At 43.4% G+C, this 24,216-nt stretch overlaps 2 protein-coding genes across 2 annotated transcripts in view; both read left to right on the forward strand.

Moving 5' to 3' along the window:
* The first annotated feature begins 9,695 nt into the window (after positions 1-9,695).
* LOC105728147 (cyclin-Y-like protein 1B) lies at positions 9,696-15,497 on the forward strand. The gene has a single exon (XM_064382211.1). The coding sequence runs from the start codon at positions 12,491-12,493 to the stop codon at positions 13,766-13,768; it is 1,278 nt and encodes a 425-aa protein (XP_064238281.1). The 5' UTR covers positions 9,696-12,490; the 3' UTR covers positions 13,769-15,497.
* A 3,294-nt stretch (positions 15,498-18,791) lies between these two features.
* The window catches only part of LOC105728134 (5-hydroxytryptamine receptor 5B), a 28,099-nt gene continuing 22,674 nt past the window's right edge, over positions 18,792-24,216 (forward strand). The window contains exon 1 of the mRNA XM_012468401.2: positions 18,792-19,568. Within this exon, the coding sequence (XP_012323824.2) occupies positions 18,792-19,568 (777 nt within the window). The remainder of the gene's footprint in view (positions 19,569-24,216) is intronic.

Raw genomic sequence — 24,216 nt, forward strand, 5'->3', positions numbered from 1 at the left:
AAATTAGACATTTGGCAGCCTCTTATTAGTCTATTCTACAAACCTCAGTGTGGCAAGGAATCAAATTCACCCACACTCCCTACTTTAAAGGATTGTCCTCTGATCATTCCAGTTGGATTAAGCCCTTTCTCATCTGTCATGGACAGAGCAATGTACCTGCCTTTGTTTGTTTTCCTTAATTCTTTCAAGTGCCTTTGGGTAATAAATGGTTGAGTATTCAGGTTTTTAGTTCAACTTCTTTTTCTTCAACTCTAGGTAATTGCTTTACTTGCCAGAATAGGTTACCATAGCAATATTTTCTGAGCAATAGGTGAACTGAATTGTACTATTGAAGAAGCCCAGAGAAAAATGCTAATAACATGAGCCAAGTCTAATCACTTTATTGAGCCTCAGAGCTGTTAGGAGGGGGATAAGATGAACTCCCAGGGCGATTAGGAAGTGCTGCTCCCAACTCACACAGCAATGTGGGAAGCCGCCCATGGTCCCCAAATTCCCCCATCTCCTCATATCCAACTCGTTCATCCAAGCTGCTCAAATGACAGAAGACAAATGTAAACTGGGGAAAAATATTTGAAATGCATATCATAAAGGGGTATTTCACAAAGCTGTCCAACAGGAGGTCTAGGAAGATGGTGACAGCAATACCAGAATAATGTTTGGATCTTCCTGAGTGCCATATGATAACAGAAAAACTGAAAAGCCATGGACAACAGAAGTAGGTGACAAAGTGTCACCTTGAATCCCGAAATACAAGTGAGTGGGACAAAGCACCAAACTGCCACAGGCCCTGCTTGTTAACAGCAATGTCTGGAGGAAGTCGAGGGGAGTCATGACCCGGAACAGAACCCAAAATAACCAACAGAGGCCAGTGTGAGAATCTCAGTGGAAACGGGGAGGTTCTTCTCTCTTTGCAGTGAATGCAAGTCGGGGGCCTCCCAGGTGATCTGAAGGTGCTGAAGGAGTCTGCCCGCTATGAATGTTTTCTTGTTTTACGTTTTCCCTATTTATTGAGACAGGGTCTCACTCTGTTGCCCAGGCTGGAGTGACTTTTTGGGCAATTCTTCCACCTTAGCCTCCCGAGTAGCTGGGACCACAGGCATGCACCACCAAGTTCAGCTAATTTCTTTTTATTTTTTGTAGACATGGAGTCTTGCTTTGTCCTCCAGGCTGGTTTTGAACTCCTGGCTTCAAGCAATCCTCCTGCCTTGGCCTCCCAAAGCGCTGGGAGTATATTTTCTTCTTTATAACTTTTTATGGGTCGCTTTTTTGGGAATATAATTCATATACTATATAATTTACCCATTTAAACTGTATAATTCTATGGTTTTACACATATTCACAGAGTGGTGCAACCATCACTACAATTTTTGAACCTGTTACTGCCTCAAAAAGAAAATCTATATGGAGCCCCCCTTAAGTGATGTTTCAGTTTTCACAGTGTCAGTTACCCAGAGTCAGCTATGGTCTGAAAATAGGTGAGTATAGTACAATAAAATATTTTGAGAGAGAGAGAGACCACATTCACATAACTTTTATCATAGTATATCTTTATTATTGTCCTATCTTATTATTGTTGAGTCTCTTACTGTGCCTAATTTATAAACTAAACTTGATCATATGTATGTACATGTAGTAAAAACATCATCTACGTAGTGTTCAGTACGTTCCATGGTTTCAGCCAGCTCCTGGGAGTCTTGGGATGCATCTTTTAATGATAAGGGGACACTACTGTACCCACTTGTAGTCACTCCCCATTTTCCCCTGTATCTAGCTACTGGTAACCACTGATCTAATTTCTGTCTTTATAAATTTGCCTATTCTGGATTTTTCTATTTTATATAAATGGAATCATACAGTAGGTAGTCTTTAGTGTCTGGCTCCTTTCACTTACCATAAAGCCTTCAAGGTTCACTCATGACATAGCATGTATCAGTACTTCATTCCTTTATGTAGCTGATAATATTCCATTGTATGGGTATAACACATTTAGTTTATCCATTCATCTATTGATGGGCATTTGGGTTGCTTCCACATTTTGGTTATTATGAACATAGCTGTTATGAACATTCATGTATAAGTTTTTCAGGTCTTTTCAGAATATAGCTAAGAGTGAAACTGCTGGGTCATATGGTAATTCTATGATTAGCTTATTGAGAAACTGCCAAACAGTTTTTCATAGCAGCTGCACCATTATATATTACATTTCATGAGGGGTGCAATTTTTTTGCATTTTTGCTAACACATTATTAATATTTTTCATTTTTCTTATTATAGCCATCCTAGTAGGTATAAAATGATATCTCATCATGGTTTTGATTTGCATTTTCCTAATGACTGATATCACTTAGCATCTTCTTAGGTGTGTGTTGGCCATTTGTATATCTTCTTTAAAGAAATATCTATTCAGATCCTTTGCCCTTTTAAAAATTGGGTAATTTAAATTGCTGAGTTGAAAAAGTTCTTCATATATGTTGGATACTAGACTCTTATCAAATATATAATTTGCAATATTTTCTCACATCCCATGGGTTGTGTTTTTACTTTCTTACTAGTGCACACTTGCCAACTTTTCCTTTGATGCATAAGTTTCAAATTTTGATCGAGCCCAATTTATCCATTTCTTTCTTTTGTTGCTTGTGCCTTTGGTGTCATAGTTAAGAAGCCAGCACACAAGCTAAGGTTATGAAGATTTTTCTCTATGTTGTCTCCTAAGATTTTTATAGTTTTAGCTCTCATCTTTCAGCCTTTGGTAAATTTTGAGTTAATTTTTGCATTAGATGTGAGATAAGGATTTACCATCTTTCTTTTACATGCAGATATCCATTTGTTCCAGAACCATTCGTTGAAGATAGTGTTCTTTTTCCCATTGAATGGTCTTGGCACTGTTCAAAAATCAACTGACCATTGGTATATGAATTTATTTATGAACTCTCAGTTCTATTCCATTGGTGTAGATGTGTATCCAGATGCCAGTACCACACTTCTTTGATTACTATAGCTTTGTAGTCATTTTTGAACCTGTGAATTATGAGTCATTCAACTTTATTATTTTCTCAAAATTGTTTTGGCTATTCTGTGTTCTTGAGATTGCATATAAATTTTAGGACTGCATTTTCTATTTTCGAAAAAAGAAAAAAAAAGGCTGTTGCGATTTTGATATGGATTACATTAAATCTGTAGATTGCTTTGAGAAGTACTGATACCTTAATAATATGTTATCTTCCAGTGCGTGCATATAGTGTGTCTTTTCGTTTATTTAGTTATTTAAAAATTTCTTTCAGCAATGTTTTGTAGTTTTCATTTACAAGCCTTTCACCTTTTTAATTAAATTTATTCCTATGTATCTTATACTTTTTAATGGTATTGTAAGTAGAATTGTTTCTTAATTTTATTTTGAATTGTTCATTGTTAGTGTATAGAAATACAACTCATTTTTAAGTGTTGATTTTGTAACCTGCAACTTTGTTTAATTAATTAGCTCTAACAATGTTTTGTGGCTTCTTTACAGTTTTCTATATTTAATATCATGTCATCTGCAAACATAGTTTTAATTCTTTCTTCCCAGTTTGGATGCCTGTTATTTCTAGTTCTTGCTTAATTGCTGTGGCTAGAACTATGCTTAACTGAAGTGGCAAAAGTGGGCATCCTGATCATGTTCCTAGTCTTAGAAAGCTTTCAGTTTCTCACCATTGCATCTGATGTTAGCTGTGGTTTTCCATATACCACGATGGTCCTGTATCATGTTGAGGAGGGTTCCCCACCCACAACTTTTTTTTTTTTTTTTTTTTTTTTGAGATGGAGTCTCACTCTGTCACCCAGGCTGGAGGCATGATCTTGGCTCACTGCAACCTCCACCTCCCAGGTTCAAGTGATTCTCGTGCCTCAGCCTCCCAAGTAGCTGGGATTACAGGCATGGGCAGCCACACCTGGCTACTTTTGTATCTTTAGTAGAGATGGGGTTTTGCCACGTTGGCCAGTCTAGTCTCAAAGTACTGGGCTCAAGCAATCCACCACCTCAGCCTCCCAAAGTGCTGAGATTATAAGCCACCACCATAGCTGGCTGGAAGTTCCCTTTTAATCCTAGTTTCTTAGATATTTTGTCTTGAAATGGTTTTGAATTTGTGACTTTTTTTTTCTACATGCAAATACAACTTTTTAAAGAATTAGAAACAATATCCAGAGGATGTCTTGTCCCTTCTCCTATTTCATGCTCAAGCCTACAGGAAAGAAAATTAAGTGTTATTTTCCACTGTGATTCACTGTAATTAGCCCTTTCTAAAGTCATTAATGAAAATAATAGTTAACATTTATCTGAGAATATTTTTAAAGAACAACAGGTAATTTCCAGAATTTGTCTTGGGAATTTGTCATGACAGAATATGGGTTGGGGCTGGTTGTGGTGACTTCTATCACCTGTATCATTTCACCTAGGATACACTAAGCATTTCATATCTTGCCAACAGAATGTAAATGTTACTCAAAATAGACAATAAGGGCTAGCATCTCTTTTGACTAGATGAGTTCAACTGTCAAATGGCTCAGGAAACAGAGAAATCTCCAATGGACCGTACAGGTAAATACAAGAAACTTGAAAAACAGCGAAAACAAGAAAATCCTCCATGACAAGATCATCTGGGAGCTGAAAAGCAATTTGGATGTAGTGCTTCATAACACAAAACATAAGCTCCTTTAAAGCAGTGAAAGTTCCATTAAGTCTTTGTGATATTTTTTCTTCATTTCTTCATTCATGATTTAAAATTCACCTACTTCCAAAAACATTTACAATGAAAAAAGAAGACAATAAACCATAAAATAGAGATAATTTATAAAATTACGGCAAAGGAAGGGAAAGATACATGCAAATAATAACTAAATATGAGCCACACTGAGATACGACGAACTGACTGAGATGGCTATAATTAAAAAAAGAAAAGAATAAATGGAAGATAAATGTTGCAAGGATGTGAAGAAATGAAGAAATCCTCATACATTGCTGGGGGAGTGTAAAATGGTACAGCCACAGTGGAAAACAGTTCACCGGTTCCTCAATAAATTAAACATGGAATTACCATATGACCCTTCAATTCCACTCCAAAGGAAATGAAAACAGAGACTCCACCAGATACTTGTATGCCTATGTCTTTACAGCCTTATTTACAATAACCAAAGGATGTAAACAACCCAAATGTCCATCAACAGATGAATGCAGAAATAAAATGAGGTTTATATACTGAAGATGAAAAGGGATGAAATTCTGACACATGCTACAAGATGGATGAACCTTGAAAACACTTTCCTAAGTGAAAATAGACACAAAAAGACAAATATACAATTTTACTTAAATGAAGTAAAAGCAAAACTCATAGAAAAACAAAGTTAATTAGAGGCTACCAGGGGTTGGGGGAAGGGAAAATGAGGCGTTATGGCTTAATGATCAGTTTTTGTTTGAGGTGATAAAAAATGTTTGAGAGTAGTGGTGATGGTTGTGAATGTAATTAATGCCACTGAATTGTACACTTTAAAATATTTAAAATGGCAAATTTTATGTTTATAAAAGATAATATATGTGTGGGTATATATACATATATATATTAGCACAATTAAAAAATTAAATTAAATGCAGCTCTGAACATCCTGATGCCCAAGGCAAAGCGGGGAGATGAGGCTACCATGCTAACAAGTTCAAGGCTGTGGCTCTCGTCCATATGGTCTAGATACCCTCCAAATGAGGACAGTTCTGATACCAACCGAGTCCTCATCACACACCTTATCTGCAGCCCTATTCACACCCTTTGGTCACAAGTTACAGAGAGTGTGAATGGCTCAGGGCGAACCATTTGCCTTCATGAGAAAGAAACTCAGAGTTGGTGGTGTGGCCTCCTTGTGGAGGTCAGTTCATTTTCCCCCAAATATGTGAAGTAGGATAAACTGGGGAGCAACAGTGAAAGGGACAGATATGCTCTGGGCCTTCCCAGGTGACAGCACTTTGGGTCCACTGAAGGGATGGGGTCTGCGAGCCCCTGGAGCCCCAAGTTCCAACTCCACACTCCTACCCCCATCTTCCCTGTTTAAAATTTCAGTCAGGCAGGAATGAGATCTCTTTGGCAATTCCAATTAATCTGGCCGATTCCCTTGAAATGTTTGTTCTTGTCCTTTCCCTTCGCCCCTGCCTGGGTCCACGTTCCTTTCACTTCCCACTAGATCCGTGGAAATTGTTACCCAAAAGGTTTCCTCCGTTCAATGTAGTCCCAGCACTAACTCATCATATACAGCTGGTAAAATAACATTTGTACACACACAAACGCAGTAGGAAAAGTCTGGTGGTGCCGCCAAGCACCCTCTCTCAAACTCCCATCATAATGTGCCAACTGCTGGGAGGGGAATGTGTCACTGCAATGGAGCCATCGACACTTCCTGCAACAGCCACACACCTTGTAAGACTTGAGTCACTGTTCTATCAGGTTGGTGCAAAATTAATTGTGGTTTTGCCATTACTTTTATTTTTATTTATTTATTTGTTTGTTTGTTTTGGAGACAGAGTTTCGCTCTTGTTACCCAGGCTGGAGTGCAATGGCGCGATCTCGGCTCACCGCAACCTCCGCCTCCTGGGTTCAGGCAATTCTCCTGCCTCAGCCTCCTGAGTAGCTGGGATTACAGGCACGCGCCACCATGTCCAGCTAATTTTTTATATTTTTAGTAGAGACGGGGTTTCACCATGTTAATCAGGATGGTCTCAATTTCATGACCTCGTGATCCACCTGCCTCGGCCTCCCAAAGTGCTGGGATTACAGGCGTGAGCCACCGCGCCCGGCCTTATTTGTTTTTGAGACAGAGTTTCGCTCTTGTTACCCAGGCTGGAGCGCAATGGCGCGATCTCGGCTCACCGCAACCTCCGCCTCCTAGGTTCAGGCAATTCTCCTGCCTTAGCCTCCTGAGTAGCTGCCATGAGGCACGCGCCACCATGCCCAGCTAATTTTTGTATTTTTAGTAGAGGCAGGGTTTCACCATGTTGACCAGGATGGTCTCGATTTCTTGACCTCGTGATCCACCCGCCTCGGCCTCCCAAAGTGCTGGGATTACAGGCGTGAGCCACCATGCCCAGCCCATCACTGCTTTCTTTTCTCCACTTCACACCAGGTATCCTGGCAGATTTAATAACTCTGACTCAGGAAAAGTCCCTGTTTTGGTGATTTTGCCTTGTGTAGGTAAGGGGAAGGACTAAGGCAAGGCCTTAGAAGGATTCTTTGTTTCTGATGGGAATAGACATTCTGCCATTCTAGGGTACCAGATACCCTAGAAATGGGCTAGAATGTGAGGTCTGAGGAGTTGAGGCTCAAACTTGAGGGTGGAGAGAAATCCTCAAGGGCCTTTGTGTTGAAGAGCTGTTTAACTCTTCCAATATGGTCATTTGGAACAGGCATATCCAGTGTCTGATGGCTTTCTCTGATTCCTTGTTAAAAAAAAACATTGATTATCACATAGGGCACTAAGGCAAGGGCCTTGTCAGTGCTGCAGACCGTTCTCTGGGAAACCACAGGAGGGAAACTTATCAGGGACACTTGCTCCTCAGTGGGGTACCACGGCCTTCGCTCATCGCCTAGCCTCTAGGGTTCTGGTAGAATTAAGACTTCCTGGTTGAACGGGACATTTAAGAGAGAACATGCCAGCTAGAGACATCTGAATTATCTAGATCAATGGTTCTCAACAGGATGATTCTGTTCCCAGGAGATAACTGGTGGGGTTGGGGGTGGCTACTGGCATCCAGGGAGTAGAGAACAAAGATGCTGCTAACCATCCTACAACACACTGGACAGCCCCCACCCCACCCCCAACAAAGAATTATTCAGCCCAAAATCTCAATAGTGCTGAGGCTGAGAAGCCCTGACCCAGGAGGAGGTAGTAAAAATATTCAGATGTTCATATGTAAATACAATAAAAGCTGAATCTCAAAAGTACTAATAATGTTGATCTAAAAAGAAAAGTTTACCTGGCAAAAGACAACATAAGGGATATTTACTGAGAATCTAATGTGTGCCAAGTCCAAGTTCTGTTCTAGTTTCTAGCAACCAGCAAGACAACTTCTCATTCTCATGGAACTGATGTTGTAGTTGGGAGGGAAGACCCCTAAGATATCATATATATTTCAGATCTTAATTATAATAACGGCTCTTGTGCAATGATTCATTTAATCCTCCCAGCAACCCTATGACATATGTGCTATTATAATCTCCATTTTATAAGACACTGAGGCAGAGGTAAGTGGCTTGTCCAAGGTCCACAACCGATAGACCCCATCTGGTTGCTTCATAGCATTTAAAGTCCCTCTTATGGTCAGACAGACTTCAGAGCTTAACTAGCTACATGATGTGGGTGGTATGACTTAATTTCTGTTGATTCTTCCTTAATTTCTCTTGATTCTTCCTTCATGTCTGGCATGGAGGTAACAAAAGTATCTCATACAAGTGTGTACAAACTGAGTACCTTGATTTACAGAGAGTGCTTAGAACAATGTTTGGCATACAGTAAGAGCTAATGGGTTACAGAAGGAAATGGAAAGTAGACAGAGAATGAATGAGAACCCTACTTTAGACCTGTGGTTCCCAACACATGGTCCCTGGATCAGCAGGACAAGCATCCCCTGGGTACTTGTTAGAAATGCAAATCCTTGGCCCCCAGCCCTTGTAATGAGAAAAACCCAGAATCATACTGAAAAACCATCCCCCAAACTGGGAGGGAGCACAGAGACCAAAAAGTGACTCAAACAAGTACAGCTTGGCGAGTAGATGAGTTTATTAGGAGTTGCATACAAGGCATTCCTGGGCAGCAGCAGTGCAGCTCTAGAGATATGTGCCATCTCCCATCTCTAAGCTGTTTTTAAGCTAATTTTCTGGCTCCTTGCCGTGTGTGTGTGTGTGTGTGTGTGTGTGTGTGTGTGTGTGTGTGATGGAACTGTTTTCCTTAGTAGGATCTCAGATACTCCCTGGGATATTTGAGTTATTAGGGACACTTTCTCCTCAGCGGGGCACCACAGCCTTGGCTCATTGCCTAGTCTTTAGGGTTCAGGCAGCAGATACATACCCTTAAGTAATCTGATGGGGGACTCATCACATTACAGCCCAGATATGACTCTGGGATGGCTTCAGCAATCTGCTTTAACAAGCTCCCCAGGTGACTCTGATGTCTGCTGAAGTTTGAGAACCAATGAATTAGACCATTCTGAGGAGGTGATGTTTGGGCTGTGATACAGGAATTTGTCTTGACCCTAACGTCTTCCCTGACTACAAACCCTTAAAAAGAACCAAAACTCTGTATATGTCCTCCCTTCTTTTGTGCTGTTTCTTTAATTCCACTTGGCTTTATGCTTAGATAGCTTCTAAGACCAGATGTCTTCTCTGATATCCTTAAACTCCTTCAACTGTTCTCCACCCTCAGCTGGTTCTTGGTTCTCTTCATATCTTTCCTCATTCATTCATTCATTCCTTCATGTGAGTTTTTTAAGCCTAAGCCAGGCCTTGAGTGAGGTGGAAGTGGGGTGCATGGCAGGGAAAGCTGACAGACGCTTGGTGCCCAGCCATATCCTCGGGAAGCCTGCCATCTAGTAGAGAGGCATAAATGTGTCCCTGTGTCAGCACTGGCTTCTGGAGCCAGTCAGAGCAGGGGCACCAGCTAGGACTGAGGCGGGGGCAGATGTAGGAACCACCTTCTCAAAAGGGGTAACACTTGGTCTGAGACTTGATGAGCAAATAGAAAAAAAAAAATCTGATAAAACAATATTAAAAATCGTCTGGAAGAACACACAAGGGAAATAATATCAAAGAATGGATGTTTTTTAATCACAGCAAAAAAGGTAACCATGGGAGATACATGGAATTACTAAAGGCAAAGAATCAGCTTAGTGAAACTGATAGAAATGTTCTGCCTATACTTTCTTTAAAATTAAAAACTGACAAGCCTGCAGTGAATGAACAGCCATCTAGTCAACACTGGGCACTCCCCGATTGTTCTTGTGTTTTTGTTTTGCTGTTGTCCTTTTGCCTCCAGGCGTTTGCTCACCCTTCTCCCGCCAGGTATGCCTCCTTCCTCTTCTCCCCACACTTGTTGGTGAAAATCTTCCTCATATTTAAAGTTTAGATCAAAAGCTGCCTCCCTTGGAGGCTGTCTCTGATCCTCCTCATTGGAGGCGATTTCTCTCCCCAGCAAGGCCAGAAACACTTGTTGGTACTGCTAATCAACTGTTAGCACATTTTGCTGCATCATGGTTATTTGGTAAATAGATTTTATTCTGTGATAGATGTAAGAGCCTCTGGGATCAAGACAGCATCACACCTGTCTTTGTATGACAAAGATGTCTTGCCCTCAGTAATCAGGCCATTCCCTGGTGAGAAGGCTGAGTCACCATCTCCTGCTACATTCAACAACCACCTCAAGGGGATCAAAGAATTACACTTTTAATCTAGTCATAAACTTTAATAACACAAATGGAGGACAGTAAAGTGATTTATAATTACTGAGTGAATTGAAGTTATGGAGACAAGAATTAATGTGTTTTATTATGTAAAAAATTTATTGGACAAATGTAATAAACACAAAGAGTAATACAGAAAAATTATGTGACAAAAAACGGATGAAAATATGCTCTCTAAATGCATTAAAGTTGATAAATAGTCATAAAATCAGCACTCATATTACTTTATAAAGTAGTTTAAAGTAAATGAACAGCTTTTACACAAGAGTACATAATAAATAATACATAAGATAAATAATACATAATAAATAATATACAAGAATGCATAATAAACACCATATGGAAAAATGTAGCATTGTTATCCATTAAAAATGCAAATCAAGCTGGGTGCGGTGGCTCATGCCTATAATCCTAGCACTTTGGGAAGCTGAGGCAGGTGGATCACCTGAGGTCAGGAGGTCGAGATCAGCCTGGCCAATGTGATCCATCTCTACTAAAAATACAAAAAGTAGCTGGACGAGTTGACACATGCCTCTAATCCCAGGTATTCAGGAAGCTGAAGCAGGAGAATCGCTTGTACCCAGGTTGAGGGGAGGTTGCAGTGAACCGAGATCATGCCATTGCACTCCAGCCTGGGCAACAAGAGCGAAACTCTGTCTCAAAAAAAAAACAAATGAAAACCAAAACAAAATACATCATTATACAACAATTAAACATTGTTTTTAATGTTAAAAAATTTGCTTTAGCAAGGCTTTTCGGTTTTTTCTTGTTTCTCCAAAGTCAGGGATAAGAAAAATGACACCATTACATTTTTCTGAGGTACAATTTGAAAATGCATAAAAGGAACTGTTACGCTGTTCCTATATTTTAACTCAATAATTAAATTTGGGAGAAAATATATCAAGAAAATAAACCCAGGCAGAACGGCTGCAATCCCAGTATTTGGGAGGACTAGGTAGGCAGATTACTTGAGGTCAGAAGTTCGAGACCAGCCTGGCCAACATGGTAAAACCCCATCTCCCCTAAAAATACAAATATTAGCCCAGCATGATGGTGCATGGCTGTAATCCCAGCTATTCGGGAGACTGAGGCAGAAGAATCACCTGAACCCAGGAGATGGAGGTTGCAATGAGCTAAGATGATGCCACTGTGCTCCAGCTAGGGCTACAGAGGGAGACTCCATCTCAAAAAAAGTTTGTTTTGTCAAACATTTTTGAGATGTCAAATATCTGAAAAAAAAAAAAAAAAGAAACCCCAGAGAAAGAAAAGTTGCTAACTATAATTTTTAAAAACCAGTAAACTGCCTGTCATGTACTGTGCAGGGTTGAGATTTTACTCTACTTTCAAACTAAGAAGCTACACTGTTACAATTTCATGGATGCTGTCAGAAGACATGAGACTCCTGAGTCAGAGACAACAAACTTTTTTTTTTTTCTCATTAAGTAAATGTTTATTGAGCACCTACTAAGTTCCAGACACTGCTCTAGGTTCCTGGCATAAAATAGCAACAAAAACAGAAAGAAATCCTTTTCCTCCTGGAGCTTATTGTCTAGTGATCATTGAGGAGCTAACCTTTACACACATAATTAATAAAAGGGACCAAACCAATGAAACATGCAAAGGACAAAATGATGTTGCATTAGAAGGAAGAAGGGGAAACACTTCTTCCTGGAATCAGACAGGCTTGGTGAGGAAAGAGTATAAAAATTGTGTTACAACCCACATCACAATGTGGAGACTGTGCCTGATTGGTTCCTGGGCACCAGGATGGAACTCTGGTGGTTGGTAGGGCAACCTCCTTCAGTTGGTAGAAAGCAGTGGAAGGAGGAACTCCCTCTGTGCTGTCTTCTCTGAAATCTCAGCTCTCAGGCTTGTTGTATCTAGACCCATTTTAAATCAAGCAGGTTCCCTTCAGAACAGTCATCTCTGGGGAGGCAGCTGAGGCGGGGAGTGAGCTGTTAGTGGGGTGCAGCCCCATAGCCAGGGGCTGGCCCTGCCAGCGTGCCTGTGTTTGAAAGAGGTGAAATGCTGAACTTTACAGACTGGGAAGCAAGGGAAGGTCCAAGTTGCTGGAAAGGACCAAGATGCCCCATGGGGAACACGCCGAGCTGTTGTTTGCACCCCAAAGTCAGCCGCAGGCGAGGTCTGCATAGGCGGTCTGAGGATCTGTCCTTCAGCTCTGACATCAATGAGGCAGTGGCAAGCAAAGGTGCAGGCCAAGACAGAAGGGACATGTCCAACACCAGTTCCAGACCCATTTGGGGCCCGAGGTGGTTATGTGGGCAGGTGTCTGGCAGCTGTGACATCTATGAGGCAGTGTCAAGCATAAGTGCACACCAAGGCAGAGAGGAGCAGAGGCCGGGCAGAGGGATCATGGTGCTCCCCAATGCCAGACCCAAGCAGAGCCAGCGCAGGGTGCACCGGGCAGAACCGATCAAGGGGGAGGTGGTGGAAGTGCCAGACCCTACTGCTGTGGAGCCTGTCCTGTGGGATTTGGGAACCGGCGATGGCCCTGACCTGCGGCACATCAGCGACCAAGAGATGCCCAAAGATATTGCTTCTGACCATCCAAGGACAAGCACACTCTTCCTGAGAAAGTATCAAATGAGTGTGCAAGGAAAAAGGAGAAGCGTTCGCCTGTATTCTATACCTCCGTGGCATCTTGATAGAAAATACAGCTCGTGTTCCACCATACTGTTAGATAACAGCACAGTCAGCAAGCCTGATCTCAGCCACATATTGGAAAGTGAGATTTTGGCAATATATTACAACATAAAGCACAGATATGCAAATAGATCTCTGGCTGTTTTTGATGAGCCAATACATCCATTTTCACAAGAAAAGATTCCAGGAAAATCCTTTGAGGATGATCCCACACGCAACTGCATTTTTGAATATTTATGTAGTCTTTTTAAAGTCACAAAACTAACAGCTCCACGTGCAATCCTAGCATTGGTGTATATTGAACACCTTTTAACTGATGCTAACATCGATCTTTGTCCTACTAATTGGAAACAAATTGTCCTTGGAGCCATGCTTCTGGCCTCCAAGATTTGGAGAAATCGTCGTCACTGGAGTGTGGATGACAGCCAGAATCCCGAGGATTTTGCAGTTGAGACAATGAGTAACATGGAGAAGTGTTTTTTGGAGCTACTTGAGTTTAATATTCATGTGTCTACCAGTGTTTATGCGAAATATTACTTTGACCTGCGTGCCTTGGCATACGACCATGACCTGTATTTTATATTTCATTTTCTTCACAAAGATACAGCACAGAAATTGAAGACTGTCACAGCCGTGTGAATACAAAGACTTGCATCAAGATGTCGCCGCTATGAGAAGGGCTATCAGCATGGATTTCTTCAGTATTCGGCATACTAATGCCATCTTATCTTAAAGAAAGAAATTAGCATTATAAGATCCTGGACTTGTCAACTATAAAGACTACAAAATATCACTTCTCCTGCTGAAAAAGACCAGCAAAATTAGGATTTTCTTATTTTTTTATTTTTTTTAATTTTTATTGTTGTTGTTGCTGTTGTTGTTGTTGATTGGGATTTTCATAGAGCAGAGACTTCTTCAAATAACCACACTGTGAAGCTGGGTGATGGTGGCATGAACAGTGGGTGCCAGGTGCTACCTGCCCTTCTTGTTCCACTGAGTCCGGATGGCATTCCTAGGGCACCACCTTCTTGAACAACTCTTGGGGAGGAAGACTGTCACATGGGCACAGCACATCCCAGTTCAGAGTCCACAGTCACCCACAGTCCCAAGCAGGTGACAGTCTGAACTGAGCTGGAATTCAAAAAACTTTAGAATTGGCTCCAGATTTGTGAGAGTACCTGGGTTTGGATCTCTGTCCACTGAGGCACTGAATGCACGATGGCCTGAAACAACAAGTGTGGGACAAGAGAATAGCATGGGGACAAGGCTGTCATTACTCTAAGTACCATGGGGGCTCGGGCCTGTTCATCTAGTCTTTGGAGGGAATCTGTGCATGTGAAATGAGGCTCCCACATCATGGTTATAAACGGAGAGATGAAATCAGCTCATCTTCCCCCAGGCCCATAATGGCCATGCCAAAACACAGTCTTGCTGTGTTGCCAGGCTGGAGCACAGTGGCAGGATCTCAGCTCTCAGCAACCTCTGCCTCCTGGGTTCAAGTGACTCTCCTGCCTCAGCCTCCCAAGTAGCTGGGACTACAGGCATGAACCACCAACCCAGCTAATTTATATATTCTTAGTAGAGGCAGGGTTTCATCATGGTGGCCAGGATAGTCTTGATCTCTTGACCTTGTGATCTGCCTGCCTCAGCCTCCCAAAGTGCTGGGATTACAGATGAGAGCCACCATGCCCGGCCTCTTGCATTTACGTTCACAATAAAGTGGTTTGGAATATCCCACTGTTGATTTGTGATTTCCTGCTCCAAACATAGTCTGTGGCCCTGTATACATAATTGAATATTTTCATGTATTGATATTTTATGTCTGAAGATGAAATATTAGATGAAACATGTTAAAACATTTCATGCAAAGCCTTCGGTGGTTGTAGAGTCTACTCTTCGGTGAATACACAAATCTATTTTAAATATTAAAATTTTTATTAGATGCGATAATGGTATTTTCTGTTTTATCTTCACTTGTTAGATAATAGTTACTTACGTTCTTCCATAATTAATGATATTGTATCTTATATTTGATGTAAAAGACTCCTAGAATAGTTGGAATTGATAGTTGAAATTAAACAGCAAAATGAGAATTGCTGAAACCTAGTGATAATGTACTTATGATGGGTTTATTATCTATTATCTCTATCATTGTTAATTTTTAAAGTTTCCATGGAAAACTATACTAAGAACTTAAAATTTTCTATAAAACCCTTCATGCCCTGCACTTTAGTTCCAATGCATAATGAATAAAGGAAAATGGATTCTCCTTTTATTCTGCCAGTCAAAACTCAATGCGAAGCCACCATCTCTTCATGGGCTTCTCCTTCCGTTTTAGAAAGCAACCAATCTCCAACGTAGCCAGAATCTTCTCCGCGCGCTCCTGCCAAGCCCCGGCAGCTCCCGCCGTCCTCGCCCACCTGCCGGGCCCGGGCTGGGGGCGCACACTAGTGAGGAACCTCGGTGAGGTGGCACGGTCCCCTGCCCAAGCTGGCTCTGGAGGAGGTGGGGTCGCCAGGAGAGTCGGCCCAGGCCACTGTCGCCATCACCGCCGGAGCAGAGCCAGTGGCGAGCTCGTCAGGGCGGACTGGGCGCCTCCGTCCCCGGGCGCGCGAGTCCCGGCCGGCGGGCAGGCGCAGGTTATTAATTGTAGAGCCCCGGGTGTCGGCCTCCGGGCGCTCTGAGTGGCTCAGACTGCGCACCAGGCCGGCCGGGCCGGCGCCACCCACCCCCTCCCAAACTTTTAATATTCTAGGCAAAAGCCATAGCCAGAGCTTCATCTTTGTGACAGCTCTCCATGCTTCCCAAATCTCATGTAGGTGATACAAAGGGCCCATGCCTGCCCAGCAGTGAGCAGGGTCACAGAGAGAAACACTGAGCTTGGGATTCACCACTTTAACAGTAAGTGGAAGCGAGCCTGCCCCTTGCCCATGAGAGAGTTCTTCATCTTTTAAGGTTGCTTGCTACACATATATCACTCAGGAATGGCCTAGGAAATGAGCAGTCAGAGCCTTGCATTCTTGGCACCCATGTCTCCCAACGATGCCTCATTTATTTATTTAACGCATTCCAATGTATTGAGTGACCTACCACGTGCCTGGCACAGAACAAGATATTAAGGATATTGCAGTGAACAAATTCCCTGCCCAAGAAGAGCTTACGCTTTAGTGGGGAAAGTCATTTAGATAATGGAAAGGGAATTAAATAACAATTTGATGTCACTTCTGTGAAGAGCTATGGAAAGAAAGGAAGTAGAGTGGTAGGATAGAGGGGTGGGAAATGGAGGTCAGAGAGCTGAGTCCAAGCTATCAGTCTCAAGGCAAGTGTCTCGGTCTGCCCAGACTGCTATAACAAACAACTTAGACTGGGTGGCTTAAACAACAGAAATTTATTTCTCACAGTTTAAGGGGCTGGGAAATTTAAGATCAAGTTGTCAACAGATTCATTTTCTGGTGAGTACCCTCTTCCTGGCTTGTGGGCAGAATCCTCTTCACTGTGTCTTCACATGATAAGGAGAGACAGAGTGTGGTCTCTGGTGCCTCTTATAATGACACAAATCCTATGAAATCGGGGCCCCACCCTTATGACCTCAGTCAACCTTAATACCTCTTTCTAGGTCCTCTCTCCAAATACAGGCACATTGAGGGTTAGGGCTTAAATATATGAATCTAGGGCAACACAATTATGTCCATAGCAGCAAGTCAACAAATCTCTCTTCATTTCTTCTGCAAATGAGAATGATACCTAAAATGACTGTAGGTAGGATCAACTGAAATAAAATGGAGAAAGTGTTTTGTTGTTACAAATATTTTAGAGAATAAAACTATCTAAAAACCTAATCTACCTCAAAGATCAGAAGATAAGTGAATCTAAGGTTTAGATTAGAAGTTACAAAGAGCAGGACCAGTTATCACTTACTGAACGCTTAATCCTGTGCTACTGGCTCTAACTCTAGTTTTACAATGATTTCGTGGCAAGTATAATTATCCCCACTTTTAAGATAAGGAAGGTGAGTCTCAGAAAGCCTAAGTTGCTCCGAGTCTCCCAACTGATAAATGGTACCCTATAAAAAGTGGAACTATGAAGACAGTATCTAGTAACATGAAAAGTGCTAACAGAAATCTGCAAAATGAAAAATTGATTTTACCCATAAAAAATGTATGTGGATAGGGACAAAAGATGAGAATAAAAGCATGTCATGCATCTGGCTAGTGCAATATGAATGTTTTTATATTTCTAATATTCTTTGCTCTTATTATGTTTGTTCAATAAAATGGAGAGAGATTGTAAACATATTTCAAAGGCTAGTCTTCCTTTTTTTCTAACAAATTCCTCTTCATCAGGTCAATTTTCTCAAAATCTTCTCGATTCCAGCTTTCTCCATGATAAAGTCCAAACTTCCTTCTTGGGGTTTGCACCTTGAGTGTTTCATGTCCCCTTCCTCCCACATTGCCGGGTCATTCAGGCACCAGCCAGGTCAGCCTGCTTGAGGTCTAACCCTTCTCACCTTGACAAGAGAAGGGGCGGTTTGGGCTCTGTGTTGTGTTTCTGTTCTACTCCCAGGAACAGATAACACAGATTTAGATTGAGTTAACTATGAATGAACTGTTTTTTAAGTGTGAGAGGCTGTTGGGAATTCCACTTTTCTAATTGGTTCCTACTTTTGCCCAATGCTAAACAAAAAGTACTCCAGTTTGAACGTGGATATGAAGAACTGGAAGACACAGAGTCAGGAATGTTAGAAACGGATAGGACAGGGCGGGGTGGAGCGTGTGGTATGTTGGGGATGGGGACCTGATGGATGGAGGAGGTTAGAGCTGGTGAAGATGATGGTTTAAAGGGTCCCGCTTCCAGATCTCTGCCAGATTGCTCAGAAGCCGCGCGTTCTTTGCGCTTAGAGCCAGGGAGTGAACTAAGCGGCAGGATGGGGCTGGGCTTAGGAGCTTTTTGTTTTATATATCCCAATACCTGGATTCCTATTTCGGGTGTAGGTAGGATCGAGATTCCAGGAAATCAGAACCCCTCTGGTTGGGACGGGGCAGGACCCTTGTTTCCCAGTGTCAAACCGGGCCGCCAGCAGGTGCCAGGTATCCGCGGAGGTGGCGGCAAGGGACTTTCTCCCCATTGTAAACCAGTTGTAAACCTTTCCCAGAGACTACTGCAGTTAGGGTTCTTTCTGCTTGGCGGAGGCAGGGAGACTAGCGGAGACAGCGTTGAAGGCCCGGCTCCTATTGGTCGGTTCTCCAGCCACCCCTTGCTTCCGCCCACCCCCGCCCATTCCAGGTGCAGCTCGTCTCCCGCCGCTGCTGAGTGGTGGAGGGGGCAACTCTCTAAGCACAGCGCTCGGTCACTGGGCTGCGCTGATTCCCAGCTCCATGACAGCCGGTGGCACTCGGGACCACTAAGAGAGGTGGTGAGCTGGACTGAGGGGTCCTGCTATCTTGTTCCCTTTCTACTGGAAAAGAGGGTCTACGGGAGCTGCAGGCGTATGTGCCAACCAGGGGCTGCTGCCCGCAGGAGGGACCAGGGTAGGACGACCTGGACCCCTGTCCTCCCCTCCCCTGGCAGGCAGTACCTCCTCCACGCCCCCACCTGCACGGTCCAGGCCGAGCTCACTGACCACTCGCGCGTCCCCTGCCCTGGAGCCGCGATTCTGCGCGCCATGGAAGCCGCTAACCTCTCAGCGGCCACCGCCGGCGTTGCCCTTGCCCTGGGACCCGAGACCTGCAGCAGTATCCCAAGCCCAGGCGGGATCCTCAGTTCGACCCCGGGTGATGCCGTCCTGCAGGGTCGGGAGCCGCCCTTCTCTGTCTTCACGGTGCTGGTGGTGACGCTGCTAGTGCTGCTGATCTCCGCCACTTTCCTGTGGAACCTGCTGGTTCTGGTCACCATCCTGCGGGTCCGTGCCTTCCATCGCGTGCCGCATAACTTGGTGGCCTCCACGGCCGTCTCGGACGTACTAGTGGCAGCGCTGGTGATGCCACTGAGCCTGGTGAGTGAGCTGTCGGCCGGGCGACGTTGGCTGCTGGGCCGGAGCCTGTGCCACGTGTGGATCTCCTTCGACGTGCTGTGCTGCACGGCCAGCATCTGGAACGTGGCGGCCATCGCCCTGGACCGCTACTGGACCATCACACGCCACCTGCAGTACACGCTGCGCACTCGCCGCCGCGCCTCGGCGCTCATGATCGCGCTCACCTGGGGGCTGTCTGCGCTCATCGCGCTCGCGCCGCTGCTCTTTGGCTGGGGCGAGGTGTACGACGCTCGGCTCCAGCGCTGCCAGGTGAGCCAGGAACCCTCCTATGCCGTCTTCTCCACCTGCGGCGCCTTCTACCTGCCGCTTGGCGTGGTGCTATTCGTCTACTGGAAGATCTACAAGGCGGCTAAGTTTCGTTTTGGCCGCCGCCGGAGAGCTGTGCTGCCGTTGCAGGCCACCACGCAGGTGAGGGGCGGGCTGCGGAATGTTGCTTTGGGGATGGGGCTGCTGGAGAAAGAGGCAGCTTGGCGAATGGGAGAGTGGGCGGGAGCTTGTACAGTTGGAGCGCGCGCCTAAAAATTGTCCACCAGCGCACAAGGAAAAGTTTGCCATCAGTTCTGTACACACCGAGGAGCTCATCATTGGTGCGTCTGGCACACAAGCGAGCGGTTCGCCAACTGCATACTTGGTGAGCGCAGAGGAAAGGGTTTCACCACCTGCACGCTAGGGAGCCCGATCTGACACCTACCCACGACGCACGGTAAGGCCGGAGGGGCTTGTAGGTTCAGCCTGTCTCAGTAGCGCTGAGGGCACTATCCTGTTTTTCCCCTGAAGTTCTCTTGTCCATGTGACTCCTGGAGCTCCTGACTTCCTGGTCCCAACTAGACCTAGAGGGGATGCAGTGGATTGGGACTTTGTCCTGCAGAAATTCCTGTGGCCAATCACGCCTTATTTTCTGTCTCCACCGTCTCCATCCTCTGCAATTCAGAGTCTATTCCCCAGCTCTATTAGCCAGCACCATGCCAAGGGGAAAAGTGAGGATTTTTAAATATAATAATCGGTGTCACTTTGCTTTCCTTATCTCAATCCCAGAGCTATCCTCTAGGATTTAGGAAAGATCAGTGGATTCAGATCCCAGCTTGGGACATTAGGACAGTTGCTTAATACCTGTGGGTCTCATTTCTTCATTTTAAAACATGTTCATTCCTACTTCATAGGGCTCTTGGTGAGGAACACATGAGATGAAGAATGTAAAGCTCTAGCACAGTGGCTGGCACACACTGGGTGGCAGAGTGGCTGAAGAAAGAAGGGAATCAACAGGAGTAGGAATGTAACACTGGAAAGTAATGAGATGAGCAAAATTGCAACTGGCAGATCTTCTCTCACCAGATTTGTTTTTCTGTCTGGAGCTTTCTGCCTTTTGGCTAGGATCTAATAGGTGCTCAGCATCATTCTCATTCTGGAAGCCTCAGCTTTCTTTTCTGAGGGTCTCAGGTATTTCAGGTAACGAGCTCCCAGTCCTATAGATTAACAGGTTTTATTGCCCTTTCCAAATATAATACCTGGATGATGAGGGAAGGGGTACATACAAGAGGAAAAAGAGACAAGGACAGTTTTTTGTTGTTAGTTTTGTTTTAATTTTGGAAAATTAACTAAGACACTTAGGCTCCCAAATACATGTGATTTTAAAAGTAGGCTTTTTTTTTTCTTCTTCATTAAATGGCAGAGGAATTTTGCAGCATAAAATAGGAATGTCAAGACTGTAATTGGAAAGTGTTGGTAAGGGAGAGCTTTATTCAGAATTAATGATGTTCTTTGAAAGGTCCCTTGGAAATGTCTGGGGTGATTATAGCTTTTCTATCTGATTGCCAAGGTAGGGCTAACTTTTAATAGCTACATCAATCCCATGTGCACATAGAGAAATCATGGTGAAATGGATGACAGAAAAGCTTGCTAAGCCTGATTTTAGTGTTCATTTTTGACAGCTCCCATTCAGGCAGGTGACATAAGGAGAAGGTGCCTGGATGAGAGGCTGGCCAATCTGGAGCTCTGAGAGGCAAGGGAAGAGTTAACATTTAGCCACTCCCGGCAGGAGGCCCTGGGGCAAGTCCTTCCTCACTTTGGGTCTCCACTTCTTTTCTCTAACATACAGTATTCTTCTAAGTCATTTATAAGAGCCTTGAATCACAAGATGCTGAGATTGTAGGCAGGGTAGTATTCACGAGCATGCTGCTGCTTTGGGTTGCAGCAAGCCCTCACGCAAACTTCTGGGTAATGTTCCTGAGTCCACTTTTGCAAGCCTTTTGCAACAAGACACCTAAACAAAAATGTAAAACACTGTGCCAAGAAAACTGTCTCTCTACTTTCCCCCACCTACATCTTTCTACACTCCAGGGGAAATGAGTTGGGTTGAGTTAGGCTCTGCAAAGTGTCTGTACTGTTTTCTGTAAGGAGCAGAAGCCTATATGAACCCTGAAGGCCTCTGTCGATGAGGCTGTGTAAAACCTTCATCTTTTTCAGAATTCTATGTCTTGTTCCAACACTAAAATATTATCAGAAAGGGGTCTTATCAGAAAGTAGTTCTTGGGCCATGATTAATCCTTTGGGGCAAAATGCAGTTTTTGAAAGTTGAGATGGAAAAAAAATGTTTGCTGAGTGAATTCTCTCTTCCAGACAGGTTTGTGATGCTTTCCATACACCCTTTCATTTCATTCTCGCAATTTGGTCAAGTTGGCATTAAGTCTCTACTAGTCAGGATAAGCTAAGGCATGCTGTAGTAACATGTAACCCCAAACCAGAAGATTATTTCACTCTGACTTCAAGTTCACGGTCGGTCTGGTGGCCCACCTGCATAGCTCTCCTTCAAGCATCTCTCCTCCTCTTATAAATTTGGGCCATTTATCACTTTTAGCTATGCTGTCTTGCACATTTGCCTTCCAGATTTGCTGTGGGAGAAGAGTTACATATGGAGATACACCAGCTTTTTACTGCCTTACCCTGAACTGGAAACATGTCACCTCTATTTCCAGCTCACTGGCCAGCCTTTGACAGGGAATTGGAAGGGGAGCATATGGCTATATGATGAGCACTATCTTTGCCACAAGGCCCTCATTTTACTGATAAGAAAACTGCAAGAGAAAACTGTGATAAGGCACCACAAACCTAGCTCCTCCAAAACCACACAGTTACTGGGTAGAGAGGCTGAAGGTTGTACCAGATCTAAAAACCACTGTTTTCGTTACTCCATGCTGTCTCCAGGGACTTGACTTCTGAGGCCTGCCCCCTCTGCTACTGGGCATCGCAGCTTAAGAGGAATGAAGCAGTTATAGCCCAGTCCAGGTGGGTCCCACGAGGCAGGATCTCAAAACTACTCATGCGAACTCTCCTTTCCAGGAGAGCTGAATACAGTTGAGCACGAAAGCCTTACCTGCTTCCTTCGGGAGACAGGTTTAATTCTTGCCCTGGTGTCCTTTCTTTCAACATCTTCAACTGAGACACTGAGCACCCCACGTGCAGTATAATCTACTCTTCACCTTAAAGCAACCCCCATGGGTTACGGTTACTTCCTACTGCCCTGTGTCCTTTACTTTTTGGAAAACAAGAAAGATTATTTCTTTGGCTTTAAAAATGTGACATCAAAACTTTTTTTTTTTCTCTCTCTTTCTTTTCTTTGCTATTGCTTGTTTGATTTCTGTGTGCAATTTGATGCTGAGACCTAGTTATCCATTAGGTGTACTAGTCATACTACTTAGAACCAGAATTCTTTTAGGGACCCATAGAAATGTTTCAGTTTCTCTTTCTTTCCTTCCGTCTTTCTTTCTTCTTTCCTTCCTTCCTTTCTTCCTTGTTTCCTTCCTTCCTCCCTCCCTCCCTCTCTTTCTCTCTTTCTTTCTTCTTTCTTTCTGACAGAGTTTCACTCTTATTGGCCATGCTGGAGTGCAATGGCACAATCTCAGCTCACTGCAACCTCCACCTCCTGGGCTCAAGTGATTATCCTGCCTCAGCTTCCCGAGTAGCTGAGATTACAGGCACATGCCACCATGCCCCACTAATTTTATTTTATTTTTTAGTAGAGACAGGGTTTCTCAATGTTGGTTAGGGTGGTCTCAAACTCCCGACCTCTGGTGATCCGCCTGCCTTGGCCTCCCAAAGTGCTGGGATTACAGGTGTGAGCCACCACGCATGGCCTAATTTTAATTTCTTTTAAAATTTGAGGAAAAATTAATATAACATTAATGAATATATTATAATAAATCCAGTCTTGCTTATATTTGCTTATAGTAGTCTTTAAATTAACACGATTTTAAGTATTTCTTAATGAAGGAAGGGATACATGAAGAGAAAGATGTCTAGGGATCACATAAATTATAATGAAGCCTTGGTTAATATCTTCCACTCATTCTTTTTTAAAATTGTACTATTGCTTTCTTTTTAATTTTTTAAATATATTTTTATTTTAATAGCTTTTGGGCTACAAGTGGTTTTTGTTTACATAGATGAATTATATAGTAGTTAATTCTGAGATTTTAGTGCAATTGTCACCAGACAAGTGTCCCCTTCTCAGTCTCCAGAATCCATTATATCACTCCATATGCCTTTGCATATTCATAGCTTAGCTCCCATTTATAAGTAGGAACATATGATGTTTGGTTTTCCATTCCTGAGTTACTTATCTTAGAATAATGGCCTCTAGCTTTATCCAAGTTACTGCCAAAGACATTATTTTATTCCTTTTTATGGCCAAATAGTATTCCGTTATGTATATATACCACATTTTCTTTATCCACTCATTTATCAATGGTAGGTTGGTTCCATATCTTTGCAATTATGAATTGGGCTCCTGCACTCATTTTTTTTTTTTTTTTTTTGGAGACAGAGTCTTGCTCTGTCACCAGGCACCAGGCTGGAGTGTAGTGGCCCGATCTCGGCTCACTGCAACCTCTGCCTCCCAGGTTCAAGCAATTCTCCTGCCTCAGCCTCCCGAGTAGCTAGGACTACAGGCACACACCACCACGCCCAGTTAATTTTTGTATTTTTTTTTAGTAAAGACAGGGTTTCACCGTGTTGGCCAGGATGGTCTGGATCTCTTGACCTTGTGATCCGCCTCCCTTGT

Source organism: Aotus nancymaae, unplaced genomic scaffold, assembly GCF_030222135.1.
Source record: "Aotus nancymaae isolate 86718 unplaced genomic scaffold, 86718_ANA_hifiasm-v0.15.2.pri h1tg000029l, whole genome shotgun sequence".
NCBI classification, from domain to species: domain Eukaryota; kingdom Metazoa; phylum Chordata; class Mammalia; order Primates; family Aotidae; genus Aotus; species Aotus nancymaae.

Bases quoted from the DNA above. Each gene is read 5' to 3' on its own strand.
- LOC105728147 (XM_064382211.1), top strand. From the start codon at position 12,491: ATGCTGAACTTTACAGACTGGGAAGCAAGGGAAGGTCCAAGTTGCTGG.